This window comes from Epargyreus clarus, unplaced genomic scaffold (genome assembly GCF_041222505.1).
Source record: "Epargyreus clarus isolate Ecla_fem2 unplaced genomic scaffold, WU_Ecla_fem_2.2 ptg000005l, whole genome shotgun sequence".
NCBI classification, from domain to species: domain Eukaryota; kingdom Metazoa; phylum Arthropoda; class Insecta; order Lepidoptera; family Hesperiidae; genus Epargyreus; species Epargyreus clarus.
In genome coordinates this window covers 2,908,246-2,930,937 of record NW_027332213.1, presented here as the reverse complement: position 1 = coordinate 2,930,937, position 22,692 = coordinate 2,908,246, and the positions used below count along the sequence as shown (strand labels likewise).

The following is a 22,692-nucleotide window of genomic DNA, read 5'->3' as shown; positions in this document are numbered from 1 at the left end:
ATGACGTAGGCATCCGCTAAGGATTTTCATCAATTCTACCCCCAAGAGGATAAAATAGGGGATGAAAATATTACTTCGTAACGCGAGCGGCGGGCAAAAGCTCGTTAACAGAATAAAGTAGTAAGAAACATTTTTAATAAAGAATATACTTAACTTTTAAAGGCAGAAATCAAAACAGTAATTTACGTATTTTTGGAATGAGGAAGTGAGTGTTGATAAGGTTTTGTATTTATGCACTAATAAATTTCAATAAGTGATTCCCATGGTCTGCACTGATACTCGTACATAGTACATGAAAATCGGGTGTGAAAGCAATTTTGTATCAAATTTTTGATCAAAAAATATATCTGCAATACTAACACAGAAGAAAGTGAACAAATGAGCAGTCAAATTTTAATAGGATTCGATATGTTATCCAAAATGTAAGTTTAAAAGTCTGTACTTTCCAGCGCATTCTGAATTTTAAGTAGTTTCTGGACAAACCCTGATTTAGAAACTGGAATTTATGTTGAACACGAACTCCATTATGTGTAAATTAATAATAATGGATAATTTGTTGAGACAGTTCTAAAAAAAACTCGACGGCGCTCACCACCTACTTTTTATTGCGAATCAAATGTGGGTCACTCTACTTTTGATAACTAATCACCTGAGATTTTTGCAAACTTCACTTTCGATATTGTAATTATGGCAATCAATATTTTATATTCACATTCAAAACCGACCTCGTAAGTTAAATTTGCAGAAGCGGAAGGATTTGCATAAACGAAAAAATTTAAGGAATGCGAGGAATTTATTAATTAATCAGAGAACCAAGTAGAGCATTGCTTTTAATTCAGTATTCGAGTACCTCTGCAGAAACGAGTGCTGAATTTTCTTTACAACTACCAAGTAAGGGCGTATCACTACTTAATTGTGCCAAAAAGAGCTACAAGAGAGAGGAGTCATGCAAAACTTGTCGTAAGGTGTTTCGATTCCGTTATTCCCGTATGCATTACTGGTCGCTCATGAATGGCCAGCTTTTTGTGATGTTTATTTTTATACACCGCCATAGATTGGTCGATGCAGTTAAAAGGCGATATGTTGATGAATGACTCGTTTATGACGTTAACACGCTGTAAAATTTCGACAAATAAAATTGTCTTCCACAAAGGGCCTCCACGCTGCAATAAACATTGCACGCAATTCGCAAATATTACGCACCGAAAAGAAAACGGCCGCCCAATTAAATAACTTTCCCATATTGTCAAAATAATAGCCTAATGATGTGAGTGACAGCATCGCTTATCAGCCATTGAATAGTCATCAAGGTCAGCGCCTAATCCTTCCACCGTGCCTCCCACAATCCCCAGCCGTGTAAGCAGTGGGGTGACGCGGCGCTCCTACCAGTGTCACTCGTGCAGTCGTCGCGTATCCGTGAACTTGGCCTGGTCCGATCACCCTGGCCCCGAGGCCTTATCGGAGGCGCCGCCCGCGGCCTATAATAGGTGGGTCGGCGTCTCCCCCTGCCTCCAGAGTGGCCTGTGACTCCGACAGACATGTTTCGTGCCTTGTGTCTCCTAGCTGTGCTTGCGGCCGCCCGCGCCTGCACACCCTGCAGTGAGTGTTATTGAATATTGTTGTGTCAACATCCGGAGTTTCGTAGTACGCATGAAGCTCCATTTACGTGTCGTGATGTATGGGCGGTTGATCCGCTCTATATTTATTTACGTTTTGTGTTTTTTTTTTTAAATTTCGTGCAACTTTTTTCAAGTGTAGTCGAAAGTGTTTCGGAAATTATTTGACGAGTAACGAGCGTTGCGTTTCTATTACTCCAAAATTAAGGTCAACGAGCGTTAAATTTAAGTCTCATCGAACGTAAAAGTGTTAGAAAGTGAAATGCTTTTATCGTTGAAAATAATTTATAGTGATATTTAAACAGCGTTTAATCATGAGTAGTGGAATTCGTTGAGTTTGTCACTGAATCGTTAACAAAGTTTCGTAACGTCTAGGAACGCACGCGTAGGGTCGGCAAATTAATTAAGAGCGCTCATCTTGACGACGGCAAAATAATTCGTATAGATGACTTAATACATAATGGCTTTCACATTTGTGAGAAACGGCTAGACTTTAGTGGTGCATAAGTGGACACATACGTTTGATTTCTAACAACACTCGAATAGACACATCTCCGATTTCCGCCCCCTCGCCTTATGTCACGTGTGCCACTTTATCGTGGAGTGTTTTAGAGTTTAGAGTGGCGTACTTGACTTAATTGAAACTGCAAAGCTTATCCGGTGTGTAACGTAATAGTACGCATAACAGTATTTTTCCTTAACAATATGCAAATTATAGGAATGTAAACATAACAGCGAGTCAAAATAATAACAGACACATGCGATTAGACATGTGAGTGTTTTTTATCCTTATGTAGTATTTTTAATCAATGACAATTTTCTAAAATAAATTAAAAATAATCTGTAACTATGAAATAATAACAATGATTATATCAATTTTATTAATTGTTTATAAATACGAGAAATAAAAATTAACTTAATTTATCTAAATTATGTTATTTTACACAAAATTATATAATATGGACAAACTTATAATTATTATATTATGGTGTGGAGAAAATGGTAACTTTCGCACATGAATATTAATGTTTATGTATCTATATTATTCGAAATAAATTTGAAAGACCTAAGAGTATTTTAATTTAAAATCGGTTTTAAGTCGCTAATGTATTTTTTTATGTAATGGAAACAGCGACCAACCAGATCTTAAGTGGTTTATATTCTGATATCGTACATTAAATTAAACGTTCAACCTCAAAACAGTTATGCTGATATTATAAACATACTTCGATTTGGAAAAGAAATTTTAAAGTACTACTTATTTAATGACATTTAATTTAGAATTAGGTAATATTACTAAAATAAATGGATGTCTGGGGGGTTACTACTATCTCTTAAAACAATATTATTTTAATCATACATTGAAATTTTGTACGTCGACCAGTTTTAAGGAGGTCGTACGAAATAACATAATGTTGATGCAATATTGAAACAAAACCTTCCTGAACTATGATGGTTTTTAAAAGATAAAGTAGGCCCCCTGATTCAGAGTCATTCCGTACTATATTTGTGTCTATGCCACCCAAAACGAAACTTCTGTTGTAAAACAAATCAGTAAGTAAAAGAGCTTATTTATTTATTATTAGAATACTTCCTACAATAAACATACTTCTGTATATATACATGAATAAAAATGTTTATGGTCTCACTTCATCCATTTACAAAAAATCATTATCAAAATCGATATAATTTAAATCGAATACAAAATTACGGATAACAGTATTTATTTGGATTCCTTATCAAAAGTGTCAGTAGAGCGCGGGGTATTAAACGCCTTCTGGTTTTATTTGTCACATTTCAAAACATTGTAATGTATGATGCCACCCAATCACCTGATTTTTATTTTATGGCTTATATTGTCGACACTCCTGCATCTGCTAGTCTAAATTTATATCATTTTAATCCTTATTTCATTATGCATCACAATTGCGGCTTGAATCCTTCGTATTATAAAAAGAAACCCAGTTTGGCAGTAGGATAGTAGGTAATCAGTTGATAATATTTACTTTACCATTAAGCAAGTAATAATTCAGGCGGATGTAACTTTGTAAGATCTGACTTGTCTGGGATTTCAACCCTGATCCCAGTAGGAATCATATGGCTAAGATATCGCTGCTCGCATATCATTTAAAAAGTCAGAAAAGCTGAAGGCGTTTAAGATTCATCGGTAACTCCTTATCATGTTTACGCCCTCCAATTTAACTGACGTGATTAACATACTTACAAACATTTTGTATGGGAGGCAATAAATACGATTAACATTTTGGTCAACTCGGTTAACTGTACAATGTTAAAAATCTTTCAGGCTCTTTGGTTTAGCATTTACTCACGACCATTGACATATAAATGGAAGTAGGAAGGTCTGGACTATTGGGTCCCGGATTTAACGTAGCAAATAAAATTCTTCAACCACGAGGGCCTATTTTATTTTTTCCTGACAAATTGCATAGACTATGTCTGACCCTCCTTAGCATAGGGTGAAATAGAAATCAGGAAACAAGATGACGATTTTTTTCGTAGACCTCAACTGCACCTCGGCTTTAAGATCTCCTTAACAAAGCTATGAGAAAGAACATAGATCGTGCGTGCGTCAGAGTTCGGAGATTATACGAATACGAGATGTTTAGAAAACTTTGATAGCACAATTCAAAATAATTTTTGAGCGCCCTTTTAAAGAATTATGGAATATTTTTACCGTACGTTCACTAAAAGATACCTCCTTTTTATTATGAATTCATCTAAGAACTATTTTTTAACTTAACAAAGAATTTGCAAAATTAAGCTTGATGAATTCCTTTCTACGACAAATTATTTACTTTTGTAGCATACAAAAACTAGCAATAAAAATAAATTAAGATAATATATCATGGAGAAGCAATATCGTAGTACAAAAAAGCAATAATATTACATTGTTGAAATAAAAGGTAATATTAGATTCTTTTTAATTATTACTTAATTAATAGCTATTTATTTATTAATAGCTTATTAATAGTATGTAATGGTTATTAATTACTCATATATTTAGATAAATTATTCCTTTTTATCATTTTACTTCTTATAGTAAAAACGCATAAGGTGTTAAGTAAAAGCTCTCATGTAGGTAAGCTTCGATACAATTAAACGAAACAATTACCCGGCCGCTCGCAAACCATAAATCTTATGAAACATTCTTCACAAGTGTGTTAAGTGCCCCGGATATATGACAGCATTCGATTCTACCGTTGAGTAATTATTAAGAAGCCATCCGTAAATTCACATCATATAATTTTTACTGTATTTTGACGCATCTCCCATAAATTATAGTCAGATGCGACGTCACACATTATTTCGATGGCTTTAAAAGTATATTAAGAGTAATGGAATATTAAAATTGTATCTTCGAATACTAGATACTATGTATTTATTATATTTACTTATTTGAATTTCACTACACCTACTAATACTTAAATTTCGACTTTAAAATTCATTAAATTAAGTTTATTTATTTATTAGCGATGATAGAACTTTTACGCTCTCGGATAGAAATCTTAGAATTTTCAATTGCAGAGGAAATAACACCTTACTTATACAGCTATTTCATACATAGGACATACAAATGTATAGGTTAATATTCGTATTATTATTAAATTACTCGTAAAGTGTATATTCATTAGAAAAACATTAAAATAAATTGGACAACAATAATTATACTGTTATTAATATTAACATTTCATATTTAAATTCCAATCAGTTTACATTATAATAAAAGTATTATAATAAATATATATAAATATATAAATATAATAATTAAAGAAATAATCTAATAAATATATATTATTAAAACTATGTTTAAATCAGCGAATGTTTTTGTCGACTCTACCGCCCAAGTTATTAGTACGCAATCTGTAAACGTCCTTGTAAATAGTTAGACTAGATAAACTCTGCTCTTCTTCGTTATCGACAAACAATCATGACTTAACCCAGTTCGGGAAGCAAGTTTTGTTTATGCGTAAACCGGTTTTTTGGCACGCGTAAATTAAAAAACCCAAGATTACCTTATCACAAAATTCATAGACTAATTACGGTGTCACTAGTCATAATACATAAGTAAATCTGTAAAAAATAACAGCAAAGTGATTACATTTTATTATTTTTGAGTAATATACAGTTTATTTTATGTAGGTTGACATAGAGGTCACTTGATGTTCACTATAGATCTAGAAATCTAGAATTCTATAAATCTGGAATTCCACCTGAAGTCAATCACTGAAGTTTAAAGGCACTTTATAGTTATCTCTTACCACACCCTCCGAAGCAAACCATTGCATAACTTGTATAAAACATAGCTCTGGTGCCTCCAGAGTGGAATCATGAAACGTGTTAGTATTTAAAAACTAGTACATACTTTAAAACCTAACATTTCTGGCAACAGCATGCGGAGTGATTCGCAAGGCACGTGTCGTCGGAGGCGGGGCGGTCTCTCCCGGAGAGTTCCCTTGGCTGGCAGCCGTCAAGCGGGACGGCAAACTCATCTGCGGCGCCACTGTCGTCGCACGAGACCATCTCATCACCGCCACGCATTGTATCTATGAGTGAGTACTTTGTAGTTAGTAATGAGTAGCTATTATGTAGTAGCTAAGTATATGTGCGTATTAGAAATTAATTATCACTTGCTTAAAAACATTGATGGAAAACATCATGAGGAAACCTGAGAGAATTGTATTAAAAAATCTCAAAAGTATGTAAGGTCTACTAATACGCACTTAGCCAGCGCGGTAGACTATGACCTAATCCTTGTCAGGTCACTGAGAGAAGACCCGTGCCCAGCAGTGGAACAATAATGGGTTGATCACGAATGAGTAGCTATAGTTGTACCTGGGAATGATATCTAGGTGACATCAGTGACTAAACACAGCACATGTCTGGATAAGATAATAACATTCTAACAAAACATTTGTACACAATTTTGCAGAATATTAGTGAATCGTCTCTTCTCTTCTATGAAAAGCCGTAAGAGGACACTTCAGTTCTCTGTCAGCTGAAAAGTTATTCCCCTTCGGCAGTAAAAGTAGGTTCAAAAGGAACAAATTCCACATTAAAATTGTTAATAATATCATGAAATAAATATTGAATTGAAAACATAGGATTTTTAGACGACTCCTGTAACACTTGATTTGAAATACAAAAGTCTCCGAGTTCGACCACGGCCAGACAGATATTTAAATAATAAAGACTCGCCTTTGTGTGTCTGTCGCGCCTACGCTACATGGCATCCGATAATGTGGAATAGGACATAGTCCTACATAGGATTAGGTTCATGTATGTGAAAAAAGTGAACGTAGAAAGCGCTATTATTAATGTATTGCATGTAGGAATGGATCTTGTTTTGATCAAATACCTATTATTATAGAGATTTGATGAATCACGCAGACAAATCCTGAAGTAATCGAGGCGCCGAAAGTGGGTCACCTGGTCAATGTCTGCCGATGTGTGTCAAAAGATGCAATCGGAGATCAAATTTCAGCGCTTCGAAATAAAAACTGCATAAAAACCTTGATGGGTCGGCCTTTTGTGTAGTGACAGGACAGTTACGGAGTTTAAGGCCCCGTATCAAAGGATGTCGATAAATTAGAATTTTATACCCAAATGTTCACTGGTTGCAGACAGGACTGACTCAGCAAACCTGACCTCGAAAGAAGCCCCAATTTTTTGTACAGCATTCCGTTAGCTTATGTACAAACCATTAATTATGGATGGTAATTAATTATTTATACCTATAAATAAACGATAGCCGTCATTATTTTATGAATGCGATATGAACTTACTTTCACGGACTTTGACTATTGACACTGACAGTAACTCAAAAGTTATTTACAAACATGACCTACAAAAACATATTCTAATAGCCTTAGGACCAGTTCGAAATTGTATTATTGGAGCTGTAGGTGTCATTATAATTGTAGCAAAGAAGCGTATAGTTAACCTGCTATTAATAACAGCCATCACTGCCCCTTAGTAGTAACTCCCATCGACTGCAAATAGTTAAGATAGAAGACCTAAAGTTGGCCACAGCCCTTCAAACCAAAACGCAGGAGCCTTGAACACTGCTATAGGGAAACTGTATGGGTTGTCCCTGTAGTTCCGGGACCAGAATGGGGCTACGGTATCCCCTGCCTGTCGTAAGAGGCGACTAAAAGGGGGCTTCCGGGGTTGCGGACGGCAAGAATGGGAGCTCGAACCGCCCGGCCAGCAACACCGGGATGGACGGCGGTATGTGTGATCGCATACGGTCGTGAACAATAGAGCTTGGGGGTCTGCCCAGGTGAGCTTGAAACTCACCTGGGCGGACCCCGACAGGGCTACGCGCCAAGTGGACTCCGGTAGCGTTCCGTTGGAGATCCCGGAGTCCTCTACGCAGCACCGAGGACGGCCACCCGGTTTTAGTGCGGTAAGATCCCACATAACCCCGTGCCGCTCCCACGGCATAGGGTACATTTTGAACGTTTCCCCCTCGTCAACAAAAAAAAAAAGGGAAACTGGAAGGGGTCAGATGCCTCCAAGAAATGTTCTACCATCTCCGCGTTGTCTATAGGTAATCGTTTACACAGTGCAGACTAACTGGCGTGTTATTTGTACAAGTTTGCAAATAACGTAACCACACACTAGCACAGAAGACTACGTAAACAAACGAGAGCTTTTATACTTGTCATGAATATTTATCCACTAAATGTCGAATATTAGTGACGTTGTTAGCAAATCTACAAACAATACACTATGTAGGTGAGCGCAAATGGGTGAAAGTCAATAATTATTGGCAGTTTGACTTCGTTATGCCCACAGACTGTAATAACATATTAAATAGAATTAGCGAACATAGTTTTTGTAACAGTTATAATAATTTGTAGGTAGGTGATGAATAGCTCTTATGAATATTAAGCATTTGAAACTATATTACGAAGCCTAGACTAAGATGCCTGTGAGGTGCATTTAAGTTTTTATTAGTGTGGTGTGCTGTGTAATCGAATATTTAGATATTGTCAGATCGAGAAAGTTTAAAATTAAATAAAATGTTTTTTTTTTATAAACAAGGAAATGTTACTAAATTTATTAAATTGCCAAATATAACTACATAATATTTATAAAACTTATTTTCTTGTTACTGTCAATTTACAACCTGAAGGAAGAAATTTCATAGCGAGATAAGACTTATCTGATAAGTGTAATGTGAGATGGTTACAGTGAGACAAAAACAGAGTTGATAAAAATTACAACGTAACAGAAACTTGCAAAATAAATATAGCGGAGAGATAGATAAAATATTACAACAAATGTATCCAGCTGTTAAGGCTCGCGTTAATGCCAGCTCTACGCGTTATTAGCTCTATTCTGTGTCAATACCAAATTAACAAAGCACATTATGGACATTGAAGTGATAATTAAATTTCTCTTCGCTATCCCACTTCGGTAACACAGTAACATGTATTATAGATATAGTACTAGATAGTTTTTGGGTTTTGATGTCATATAAAATAGATAATTGCGTTTAAAGTATGTCGCTTATCAATTTAACTGCTACACCTCTTTTTGCCTAAGGCGTATTGAGTCATTTGTCTTACAAGCCTGCAGCATGAATCGTCGTAGACCAAATGTTGTCGTTGAACTGAAGATTGAGTATATAAGTCTGTCATGATGCACTGTTCGTCCTGAGTCTATACCTGGGGTAGGTCAGAGGCCTGTAACGTACTTCACCACGCTGTTATAATTCCGATTGTTGAAGGTATAGAGGTCAACTCGTTCGGTCTGTATCAATGCTTAGCGATTGTTTTTAATAACTTTTGAAACAAAGACCGACGGCTTAGTGTACTCCCCGAGGCACGAATCTTCTCCTGAATATCATCTAAAAGCAGTCATATAAAACTAAACTACAATTTAATCTGCTGAAATTTTATCAAGAAATTTATTTTTTAAGTCGCAAGCCGTGACCCATTTCTGTTTCACATAAAATATGGAAGAAAACCACCAGCGCCGAATGAAGACATATAAAGATTATTACAAATGGTTTCATTCCACTCATTAACGTTATCTGATCATTACCGGCGCTTAATTGAAACGAAAATTACAACAAAGCGTAACTTTTAAACGTCGCTGATAAGTTTTACCCTAACATGGTAGCGAGGTATGATAAAATCCAAAATTTCCATAAAAATCTCAGCTCAAAATCTTCCACTGTATCTTACAAACTTAACGGCGTTATTAAATAATTATTATTTAATTTGACCGAAATAAAGATTTTGGACAATTACTTAAAGTACTGTATGATTTTCGTTTTGCATAAAGTAAGGTGCAAATACAAGTTTCGAACCAGTTCAACCTACTTTAGTTTGAGCTTAATGAAAAATTTAAAAGAACACGACCAATTCAGTTCGATACACTTTCGACACCTCGCTTTCCAATCGAGTCATGCCTTAAGGCTAGCTTGCACAGGGTCAGGAAGATGTTTTCGAAGTTTTCAGAATACATAAACCACTGGCGACGTATGTAGTTCTATACCTATAACGAACACACTCCCTCACAAAATAGCTACGAGGTTTTGTATCAAGCCTCACTTTATTTATTTAACTAACAAGTGAATTGGAACGATAAAATAGTCTGAAGTAGGTACTTAACACCACTTTCATGTGTTATAGTAATGTAAGTTGCCGTTGTATTAGGTACATGAAACTTTTATAAAAGTATTTGTTTTATAGAGCTCCTTTCGCTGATTTTTCTCCATAGTACCTTACAAAGTACAACAGATTATTGAAATAAAATTTCGCATAGAATCTAAATATCACCTTTCACTCCTTTTCATATAAAGAAAGTTCGATTTAGAATATATATATTCAAAAAGATACTTAACACAAAAATGATATTATAAACACCTTTTTTAGATACAATAAACGCGAGATTTGTAACGTTTAAACTTACAAGCACTCAAAACAAACTGTTATGGTCGTGATAAGATGCAGAACAAATCGTTACAATGTCAATGCATTGCGTAGGAACCGCATAACAATAAAATAACTTATTTTTACCGACTCATATTTCATGTGATCTGCGTAACATAAGCCTCTGGTAAATACGAGTAGTTATAAGATTCTCTAAGTGTGTTCTTAGTTCCGTATCTATAACATACCTAAAATGAATTAGTGAAGATTAGTAAAGGAACTTTAGTGAGAAAAACCAAAATTAATAATATAAAAATACTAATAATATAACAAATAACAACAACAACAAATATTGTTATAGGTTGGAAGTTGGCTCTACAATAGTTACATTGAAATTGTAGAGCACCATTGCATTATTTAACCATAATCATATTTGATTGATATTACATATGATCAGAAAGTAGGTAAATTTATCATATAGTTTTCAGCCTGGCCAAAGCGCTAGGAGCGGTTATTATCGGAAGTCGTAACACACTTGTAAACTAAAATGAATCTACTATATAACACACTAAATAAAAGCACACAAAATAATATGCTCATACTGCGGTATACGTAACTTTTAATGTGGTTATTATTTCCAAAATATTTTCCATGGCATGTTACGATACGTGCGTATTATATTTCGTAAATGACATAATAATACTTATTATATTTGTTACCAGGACACTGTTACTTTAACAACACAAATTTAAATATAATGTAGCGTGTAACGGAATTGTAAATTGTGTGATAAAATCGCATTTCTCTTCGGGTCATAAGTTTACTGTGTGAATACGTTAAATAATCCTTATAAGTTGAATCCATCATAAGAAATTTTAATTCTAATAAGTACGTCTTATAAGACCGAATCGAGATACGAAAGGAGCATAAATTCCACATAGATAACCATAGCCTAAAACTTTTAACGAACTTCTTAAAAATCAAAGATTGACCTCAAACTAAAGGGTTGACCACAGACCTGTATTTGTTTTGGGCTTGACAAATACTCAAACGTTGGTCTTAGGAGCTCTTCTTTTAGATATTATTTCTAGAAAATTATTAGGTACATTCTTCTCCTCAAAGGAAAATAATTTATTATAGGTAATTGGATATATGTACTTATGTTCATGCAGTCATATGAATTTGTGCATTACCGTTACATGCTTAATTAAATGTATCAATTGTCAATTTAATTTCGACTAACATCCATATATATTTTGGAAAAGTACTTTGTTTTGTGAAATCTGACCTATTTAAAATTTTCGCAAACCAACGAAGCCTTATTTTCAATTTTAATAAACATTACACAAGGGCAAAGGTATTGTAACATTAATCCATGTTTTACGTAATGAAGGTTTGTAAATAAATCCCTGTAGGACGACCTACTTGTTTGTTTGACCTCTAGGGCTCGTAACTTATTACGCAAGCCTTATTGTTTGCATATGTTATGCATGCAAAGTAATGCAAACACACGGTTTCGTCTTAAAACAAAGTGAGATATACTAAGTATGCATGTAAAACTACATGCTCTCGGAGCTACGAATCCACGATTTAGAAATAGGTATTGAAATCCAAAATTGTTTGTAGAAAAAAACTCCGCAAGTTCTTAATAATTTAAAGCTAACTAAAGACAGATTTTTGATGTTACATCCTTATTTGGTAGCGCATTGTTCAACACTGTGCTTTATGGTTTCGCAGATTCATTTTTGGAACGCTTAATTTTAATTTATAGTAACAGGAACGCATTTCTTAATAACTATCAAATTTAATTTCTGTTCCTTAGGAAATTGATTACAGATAGGATGAGACAACAACGTACGGGTCGCATCCTCGTTTGCTGCTCTACTACTGCTAGATAAAAACTGAATCTATTTCTAAATCTCGAATTCTAGACAATTACGATCCAAGGTCGCATGAATGAAGTCAAGGCCGGTCGCACCATCTGTTTCGTCACGCACCGTCGGGAGACACCCGCTGCATCTTAATCACTTCTGTCACCCACTTAACACTGTACGGGCTTGATCTTGCAGAACTTGAATGTAAGGTCAACGGTTAAATCCGTAGATGTTTATAATATAAGGGAAGATAGCAGAAATTTATTTAACCAAGAGAGATTTTTTTATTCCGTTCCACTACTATCGTACTACTTTCAATTTAAATGTGTGAACATATTTATATATTAGAAATAAAGCACGAACTATTTAATAAAAAAGAACACAAATTTTATAATAATGTCCTGTTTAATATTATAGGGATCAAAAATAAACGAGTCATTTCCCAATACACATAGACTAGTTATATTTAATATTGTCAAGATAATATTTAAATAAACGATCACAAGAAGCCGAAGTTAATAATTTACAAAAGTATTTAAGGTAATTTTAAGATCTCGACTCGACCCAGTATTACAGCGGCCCAAAGTAAAAGTATGGAGTACGTATGAAATAAATAAGCGATGTTCCGTTCCGACATAATCAAAATTAGTGTTCACAGAAACGATACCAATAAATCGAATAACACAAATACCATCAATGAGTCACATATAACTGTAAGCCCCGTACCCTCCTCGGAACTTTATAGATTAGTGATGGCAAAGTTTATTTGCACAGATCTTAATTAATGCTTGATCCGATCTTTTAAAGTGCTGTTGGTTGGACCGCCCTATACGATTAGATACCGGATCAATGTGTTGATTCAAATGTTGACGAATCCATATGTTGAACAGCCGATCAAAGCTCAATACGTTCCGAAGTCGACACAAAAGGAATGTAAAAGTATTTCTCGATTTTACTTTTACATGTACAAATTCAATAGATGTACCCATTTTAATAAAAATCAATACACACTTTTACAAAAAGTATTCGAAAGCTTTGTGTATAAAAATGTGGACAAAAGCAATCGCAGAACCGGTATGTATAGTAAATAAATGCCAAGTTTCGACTTTCAAAAACAATTTTGTCCAATAATTGAGGTGACATGTGTTTACATTTGTAACGTAAATAGTATTCAAGTTTCGAGTATTGGTCACCTTTAAACATCGTAAACACATATATTATGCGTGACAGAGCATTGGTGAAAGCCAATTCGTTGCAAAGATCCGAATTTCTAAAAGGGTCGGATCAGATCAGCACATCTCTACCATACTGTTTATTATTATGACGACACAGATTTGATAGCCTACACAATGGCCAAATACGGAAAATTTTAACCTGTCGCCTTGGTATCGAAAATCACAACTTACCGAGATAATCTTTGTTGTTCATTGAGAAAAATACTCAAACATATTTGGTGGCAAAATACTGTTATTCTAATCATACAGATACTTTTACATTCAATCATATCCTGAAGTTAAATTAATGACTTTCTGGAACTTGATATCGCATATATTTTAATGCTTTTTATTCATCGATATTTTAAAACAAGAAATTCAGAAAAGCAAAATTAATTATTTACGGTACAGTCAGATTATTTTCCTTATTTCTCGGAATTAAACCTATACCTTTCCCCAAGTTACGCAATATTTACAAGAAAAATGTTTCAATATTTTATAAGTAACTGAAGTAGCAAAGAAGCTTGCAGATACCATGAATTTTTGGTGAATGATTTTTACTAGAATATATATAGAAACAGCGCAGTTGAAATAAATGTACCTAAATTAAAAAAATCTATTATTGACGTTTTCTACACGCATAGCCCCACACTAGGATTCCCTTTGTCGCCAATGCCATGAAACGTACATAGACCAATCCCCAAATACCCAGACCCAGAACAGATATCTAGATTCATCATTCAAATACCTGAATCGAACCCAGAACCCTCGGCGCGTAACACCGGTAGTTTAAGCGCTCCGCCACTCGGATCTACAATTAAAATATTGCTGATTATTACCATCTCTACTTTCCAGGGTAGAAGCATCTCGCCTAACGGTATTAGTGGGCGAGCACGACGTGAACAACTCCCTGGCGGAGGGTTTCCCCGTGGCCCACGTGTTCCAGCACCCAGACTTCAACCGCTACACGTATGACAACGACATCGCGGTGCTCCGGCTGGCTCAGCCCCTACCGGATAATCTGTACAAACCCGTCTGTTTACCTGGTAAGTAAACGTGGTAGTATAAGTTTTACAAGCGGTGAGTGTAGAAAGGGCATAGAAAGCGTTTTTTTTTTGTATTTAGCTATTTTTTAACGTTTTCCTATATAGGTGTATTGGATTCCCGGTAATAACACAAAATTATTTTTTAACCAACACTTACGCAGATTTGCTTTAATGCAACTACATAATTGGCATCCAAAAATTAGGTATATTACATAACTTTTAATCATGATTAATTTAGATAATATCTCTGTTTTTTTTAAACATGGATAATATTCAAACAATAAAAAATGTTACAACACAGTAGAAAGGAGAGAAAACCCATACAATTATTTATATTATGTGTATCGTAGAATATATATTTCGTATTTAAAAATAGGAGCCTTTGCGAGACTATGCTATAATTACTTAATGCTATCCTATATTTTTCAAATTACAGATGACGTAGACAGACTCGAAGGCGAAAATGCTATTGTTTCTGGATGGGGAAGTACAATTGAGAAGGGTCCTCCCTCAAATATTCCCATGAAGGTAAATTTAAAAATGTTAAACGCCATCTTTTCTATGCGTGTTGACAACCAAATTAATATTTCTGTTACAAATTTAAAAATAGTTTTTACAAATGGTATCCCATATGTGTGAATAAGGTTGAATAAGATATTTCACTTGTATTTTCAGGCTGATGTACAAATTTGGACTCAAGAGGCTTGTACGGGCGCTGGGTACGGGCGCAGGAAGGTGACTCCGCGGATGCTCTGCGCGAACGCGCCGGAGCGAGACGCCTGCACCGGGGACTCCGGTGGGCCCCTACTGATGGCACATCCCCACTATACTATTGTTGGTAAGTGTTCAAACAGTCAAAAGTTTAAGTAGCTTAGAATAATATACATACTAAAGCAATGCAAATTATTGACGATATCTATGTGTGAGTGATCAAACGATGTTCAATATTGTCAATCCAGACCTTTAGGATAATTAGGTCTGTGGAAAAGTTTAGCAACTGCTATTTAAGAAGTTAGACCAATTGGAGCCAAAAGCACGAACAGGTCACTTCGAACTTTACTTCACTTTAGAACGTTGCCGATGTTCCTTATCTACTCTTAAAGTTAACTTTGTAGATTACCTGACCTCTACTACCTACCCTTCAAAACAAAAGTAGGTATAATTTGAATTATTCCTCCACAGGTATCGTGTCCTGGGGTCGGGGCTGTGCTCGCCAGGGATATCCTGGTGTGTACGCCAGGGTAGACCGTTTTATGCCCTGGCTGCGTGTGGCTCTGCGACACGCCTGCACTTGCTCACCACCGTCTAAGTAAAGTTGATGAAGATAAAGAGGCTTCGGTTAGAGGCTTATGTCAGTGGCGTAGCGAGGGGAAACGCCGCACAGATCGTAAGCCAAAATATGGCTTCCTATATAATTCATGGACTATTTACTTAGTAGAAAAACTGTATAGGTTTATTGTTGGCATTTACTTATCCAATCATTGAAATATCAGTTAATTATAATATTAATTTATACTCTAAAATCGAATAAATATAAGCCTGTGAATTTTTGCTGCCCCAAAATGTGCAGCCGAGGCAGATCGTCCCTTCCTTCTGCTTTTTGTACGCTACGCCATTGGCATATGTATTTTTTTTTTAATTTTACAACATTCCTAGAAATAAATTTGAGTAAGTCAGCTTTAAAGCAAACGATAAACGAATAAAGGTTACCAGAATATAGTTACCTAAAGAGTAATAAAAATGTAAGACTTAAATTTGATTCACATTTTCTATTAATTCGACGGATACTATAGCAAATGAGTTCCATTGAAACTCAGAGGAAATATTATAATTACTCTGAGCATTGAACCAAAGAGTTGCTATAACTAATGTATTCCATGGAATCGATGAGATGCTATATGAAAGAGGCTCGTTAATGTGAACCTTGGATCAAAAAAGATAGACAAAGCTGAACACTAAAGTACATTTTTACGAAGTGTAAGTGAATTTAAGAATCATGGTAGATATTGTCAATTTCGCGTAAATAATAACGTTAACGTTTTCCAAAATTTAATTTAATTTTCACCCCAGATTTTTATAAAAATCAAGCAACAATTGTAATGTAGATGTTCATTGTATTATAATTATTTGTAAGGCATCCGCATTTGGTATCCTTAAATATTTTGTTCCAAAGACTTTATCTATCTTTTTGGCTTTTTGGTGTGGATTTAGAAAAATATACTTACTTTTTAAGGTGAATAAGAGATGTAATCGTTGTGTAATATTGCACGTTATGCCAAAGTAATATTACAAACATTGCATAATTATATAAAATAGGACCCTATAAAACAAACAAAATACATTCATGTTGCATATCAGTATTAGTTTTATACTAGTTGTTACTTATTTTTAACCTTAGGCTTAAATAATATGGCTGTGAATTAGTTTACCTAGTGTTTAACTTAGCTAATAATTTAGTTTAATTTTGTATTTTGAATATTATATTTATTATGGTAGATTTGCTTAGTTACATTTACAAATTAATATAAGTTGTGTTGATTGTAAAATAAACATTACGTTACATAATGAGTGTTTTAATTATTTTCACGAAGTTAAGTCAACAGTTCATTTATATTTGATTTTCTGAAGTAATTTATATAAAATATAATTTCATCATAATCGTTAAATTTCGCTTATATAATGATGGTCTTCTTCGTATTATTTTATTCCTGGCGCAGTTCTATCCTTGGACATGTAGGATTAAAAAAAATCTGTTAAAAGTCTGTTTAAATAAATTTTATTCATTAATGCTTTTCAATTGTTTCAAATTCAAATTCAAATGTTTTCAATTTTAATTTAAAAAGGGATAATAACAATTGTAAGAGGCTCAGGTTAGAGGTTATTATGAACGCATCTGAACGCATTTACACACGTCAAACAGTCATTATTTTTAACCTCTGAACGCATTCATATTTTGACTCCCGCGAAAATTTGACAATTGACGTTAAGGACGCCGAGGCCAGCTGATAATGTGGTCTTTGTGAAGGAATTATAGTTAAATTAGCGTTATTTGTATTAAAGCTTTAGTCCAATCTTTCAATTTAGTGTTAGTTTAGATAAGGAAAGACTGAAGCATGAATTTTTCTGAAAATGAAGCCGTGAGTATTATTCTAAAGGGTCAATGTAATGAATGAATCACGAACACGACTTTGTAATCACTTTGAAATGTATTATATCAACGTTAGGAAAAAATATTTAATATTTTTTCCCACTGCACATCTTGTCTTTATGCATTATTGTACTTGTTAAATTTTTTTAACATGGATTTATCATACTAAAGTGAAATTTTATTAACTTGCATACTGATCCAGGACGACACATCGAGTGTGGAAAGCACATCGAATACAGACAATACATCACGAAGCGAGACTCCCACGAACACTCGCATAAAGAAACGGAGACGTGGCAAGAAGAAAATTACAAAGCAAGTAAAGCCACCATACAGGTTCAAGTAAGTTATGTTAATAATAGTATTATTCAGTCACACGCCACAAATCCACCACGTAGCAGCGTAGTGTAGCATGTACTAAGCCTCCACCCGATGTGAGGTAGGACCCCTTCCCAATGAGCAGTGTCCAGTGAAATATAAATCAAGGAACCAAATATCATCATATCAATTTGCCAGACAAATATCTGAATGTTGAATTTAGATTTCTGGTCTAGATCTTTAGACATGTGTATTGTGTCTTTTTGTGTACTCATGGCACCCATGTCACGGGAAATATCCTACTTTGGCATAATTAATGAAAAGCAATTTAATATTATGTAACAAGTCTATCATATTAAATAGTTATTGTAGACCTACCACGACACACCACAATTACTTCTCTCTTAAAGCAGTAATGTATCTACATATAGTTTAAAATTGGATCATTTGTTAAGGAAGGAAACCTATATAATGAAAGCGATCAGTATAACTTGGTATCAATGTATCTCTGATCAGCTTTAGAATATTTTTCCTGCTTGAACTTGATTTTATAAAGATATTTACAGTAATGATCAGTCAAAGTTTAGTTGAGAACATTTTCACAAAATGTGACTGTGGTGACCTCTCATTTCTCTACGTCTCTTACGTTGGTGCTACTAGTATCCCTAATCCTAATCTTACAAAATCACAACCCTAATACTATTTATAGCAGTGGAACAATAATGGATTCACAATGAGTAAGATCATTATGCACAGCAAAACCCCCCTTTGCTAAAGTTTTATATTCCAGTTGCAGTGCAAAGGAAGACCATGGCCAGCCACTCTTTGGCTGCCAGTTCAACCACCACCTTGGGGAGGGAGAGCCACAGATATTTGCTGTTGTCGGCAGCAATAGAGTTTCCATCTACGAATGTCCAGAATCTGGTGGATTTAAGTTCTTACAATGCTATGCTGACCCTGATGTAAGTATTGAATTTGTACTAATTTTGTAGGTAGCTATAGAAAGTTTGCATGCCATCCAACTGATGTGTAAGGCAGTTCCACTTCAGCACAAAAACATTAGTACCCATTTACTATCAGGCGCATTGTATATTTCATTGCTGATTGCCAATTTAGTTTTGCTCAAATATATAGTATATAAGATTATACTGAAATTAACTATTTTACATTATACTTCAGTACATGAACGTAAATTAACATTGATTGGACCTATCTAATGATATAAATATTACATTGTTATTTCAGGTTGATGAAACATTTTACACCTGTGCTTGGTCGTACGAAGAGGAAAGTAACCTACCGCTGCTAGCAGTCGCCGGCTCCCGAGGAATCGTGCGCATCTTCCAACCAGCCACCCAAACATGCACCAAGCATTACATAGGCCATGGACATGCTATCAATGAAGTTAAATTCCACCCGAGGGATCCCAATCTGCTGCTCTCGGCAAGCAAAGATCATGCGTTAAGACTTTGGAACATTATGACTGATGTGTGCATAGCTATCTTTGGAGGTGTGGAAGGGCATAGAGATGAAGTGTTGAGTGCAGATTTTGATCTGAAAGGCGAAAGAATCATGTCCTGTGGGATGGACCATTCCCTCAAACTTTGGAGGCTTGATAAACCATCTATGAATGAGGCAATCAAACAGAGTTATAGTTTCAATCCCCACAGAGCGTTGAGGCCTTTTAATTCACTAAAAGAACACTTTCCAGATTTTTCTACTAGGGATATACATAGGAATTATGTTGATTGTGTAAGGTGGATGGGCGATTTAATACTGTCAAAGGTAAAGTTTGTCATATAATAAAAAGTAATATAACTCCAGCATTTATGTTCTGTAACTTTACAATGCAACTTCTGTGGTATTATTACCACAGAAGTTGCATAAAGTTAAAGTACATTAAATAACAATAGGGATATCAAGATATCCCTATTGTTATTTAATGTACGGTAATATAAGTCACTCCTGTGATGATTCACCATCAAAAATACCCTACCCCTACCTAATTGTTAAACTAAATTAATGAACATGAGATGCAGTTGACAGCTTGATGGATAAATTTTTATCTCCACTTCCTTCCTGTGGGTGGTATGTTACGCTGTTGGTACTGATTATCCATTAAATCACTATATAACAGCCGAAATCTGTTAGGTTTGAACAAGGAGTATTATAAATCTTTAACATGTTTTTATTTTTTCCAGTCATGTGAAAATGCCATAATATGCTGGAAGCCTGGTCGGCTAGAGGATACGGAGCTGCGGCCCGGCGACAATTCCGTCACCATAGTGCATAGGTTTGATTACAAAGAGTGCGAGATTTGGTTTATCCGGTTTGCAGTTGATTATAGTCAAAGGGTAAGTGTTCTTACTTTGTAAGTACTGGTCAGAGGCTATGCATATTGATATTTTAATGTTTTGGTAATTTTGTGTTGATGTTGTATTATCTCTTTGTAAAATGACATTGCTGCTCCAATCCAAGAGATAGGATTTAATTCTTTAATGTCGTTTAATTTGTTAGTATATTTCTTCTTGTGTAATGGAAATGGCAAAAAGCTGCTGATGTTATGGTCACTAATCTCTATTCTCTAATTCTTTAAACTATTTAAAATAGATCAGAGATACCAAACTGTTTCTGAAAATACATAAGTCAGAGGAGTGGTGCTATTTGTGTCCGTCACTGATTCTGAATCGAAATTAGAGCTCTACCTAAGATTGACCATATTTTGCCATGGCTATTGTCTGCTGCCTTCGAGGGCAGTTTAACGACTTATGTTTTTGTTTTTTTTATTATAAAGGAGTAGCAGATGAGCATGCAGGCCACCTGATGGCAACTAGCTACTGCGGCCCATGGACATCTGTAATCAACCTCACATAGGATTAGCTATTCGTATCTGAGATTGGCCCCAGCATCACTACCCCTGAGGACTAAGCTGGAACGCCTCGGAAAAGTATATCTCCCTTACCACCCTTCAAAACGGAACACAGCAGCGCCTAACACTGCTGTATGACATGTCTGTATCAATAGTAATGTGGTGTCGCAGGTGATAGCGCTGGGCAACCAGTGCGGCAAGACCATGGTGTGGGAGCTGGGCGGCGTGGCGGGCGGCTCGCGCGCCTCGCAGCTCGTGCACCCGCGCTGCCTCGCCGCCGTCAGACAGGTCACACACGCCTTGCGCACTTACAATACCACCCTTCGTGAAAATCCGCACCTCTTAACGACACCTTGACAATGCTTCATTCACTTTGCCAATGTTGTGATAACCGAGATGTTGAAACTGGGCCTTATACAATCGAGGAGTCAGGGTTTCCAAGCCCAGGCATGCAACTCTGATTTTTCAGTTATGTGCGTACCTATTACATATTATCATCTGCTTTAACGATAAAGCAAAATATCTTTAGGAAACCTGCATACCTGAGAGATATTTAAAAAAGTTTTCAAAGGGATGTGAAGTCGACCAATACGCACTTGGCCAGCATGGTGAACTATGGCCAAATCCTTCTCACTCTGAGAGGGGACCATGCCCAGCAGTGAGGCAGTAATGAGTTGACGACGACTTTGCCAATACCTTGCCTACCTACACCTTTGCTACAATTTTATTGGTTGTTAACATCACACCACTATCCAGAAACCATACACTAAGTTTTAAAGAGTCTACTCATTACAAATAAATCCAAGCTTAAATCAGATTTAGAAACTTGAAATTTGCAATGAAAATCTTCATATAACTGACATAAACACGAATTAATTTTGTGAAACTATACCTTAAAAGACCTCATACGGGCTAATAGGGGCACAATAGGGACACATCTTGGTATTCATAAAATTTTGTTGAATAATAGATAATCGATTTCACGCAACAGGTAACACTATCGCGCAACGGCAAAGTGCTGTTAGCGTGCTGCGACGACGGCACCATCTGGCGGTGGGACAGAGTCAACGGCAACTAGACTGCTTCAACTTAAGAATAGTATTCTATAAGTCTGAATCGAAACTGCCTGTGTAGATAAACATGAAACGCTTTAAAAGCTATGTTTCAAGTCTCAAGTTTCTTACTTAGTATTATTGCATCTATAGGTAAAATTGTTTAAGTATAAGAATCACAATAATAAAAGACTGGCTTTAGTCCAATTAATTTAAATAGTATTTTATTGAAAGCTCATTTGATCCTTACCCTCCGCAGACATATTCAAAGTAAAAAGATTTTATTTCACAAATATAACAATTAGCAATATTAAGTGTTTTCAAAATTAGCCAATGTATGTGCAGTCCACTTGATATGAAGTAGTCATGTACGAAAACTTCTGTATCCAGAATTATACCACTTTATATCATATTAAGGAGCAAAGGAGTACTAGCAAACCTACCTGTCTTCTTTAAGTTTAGCTACGCAGGTAGAAATAAAAGATATTTTTAGACAAATTTTATTTAATGACCAACAAATTAAGTCTACGTTATAACAAAATGAATCACAGGGGCCAAGGTGTTGTATTGTGATCTACAATACGCTTTTGCACTAATCACGTGTTACAACTAATACGCGATCGCGCGAAGAGACTTATCTTGTTCACAT

At 35.3% G+C, this 22,692-nt stretch overlaps 2 protein-coding genes across 2 annotated transcripts; both read left to right on the top strand.

Annotated features, from left to right (window-relative positions):
* The first annotated feature begins 1,068 nt into the window (after window positions 1-1,068).
* LOC140757937 (trypsin-1) lies at window positions 1,069-17,206 on the top strand. Its single transcript, XM_073093851.1, has 6 exons — window positions 1,069-1,599; window positions 6,028-6,187; window positions 14,466-14,656; window positions 15,093-15,184; window positions 15,332-15,494; window positions 15,839-17,206. The coding sequence occupies exons 1-6, from the start codon at window positions 1,539-1,541 to the stop codon at window positions 15,967-15,969; spliced, it is 798 nt and encodes a 265-aa protein (XP_072949952.1). The 5' UTR covers window positions 1,069-1,538; the 3' UTR covers window positions 15,970-17,206.
* Window positions 17,207-17,620: 414 nt separating this feature from the next.
* Window positions 17,621-22,260, top strand: escl (embryonic ectoderm development protein escl). The gene is made up of 7 exons (XM_073093850.1): window positions 17,621-17,793; window positions 18,007-18,146; window positions 18,913-19,084; window positions 19,368-19,907; window positions 20,324-20,476; window positions 21,163-21,279; window positions 21,983-22,260. The coding sequence occupies exons 1-7, from the start codon at window positions 17,770-17,772 to the stop codon at window positions 22,067-22,069; spliced, it is 1,233 nt and encodes a 410-aa protein (XP_072949951.1). The 5' UTR covers window positions 17,621-17,769; the 3' UTR covers window positions 22,070-22,260.
* The last annotated feature ends 432 nt before the right edge of the window (window positions 22,261-22,692 follow it).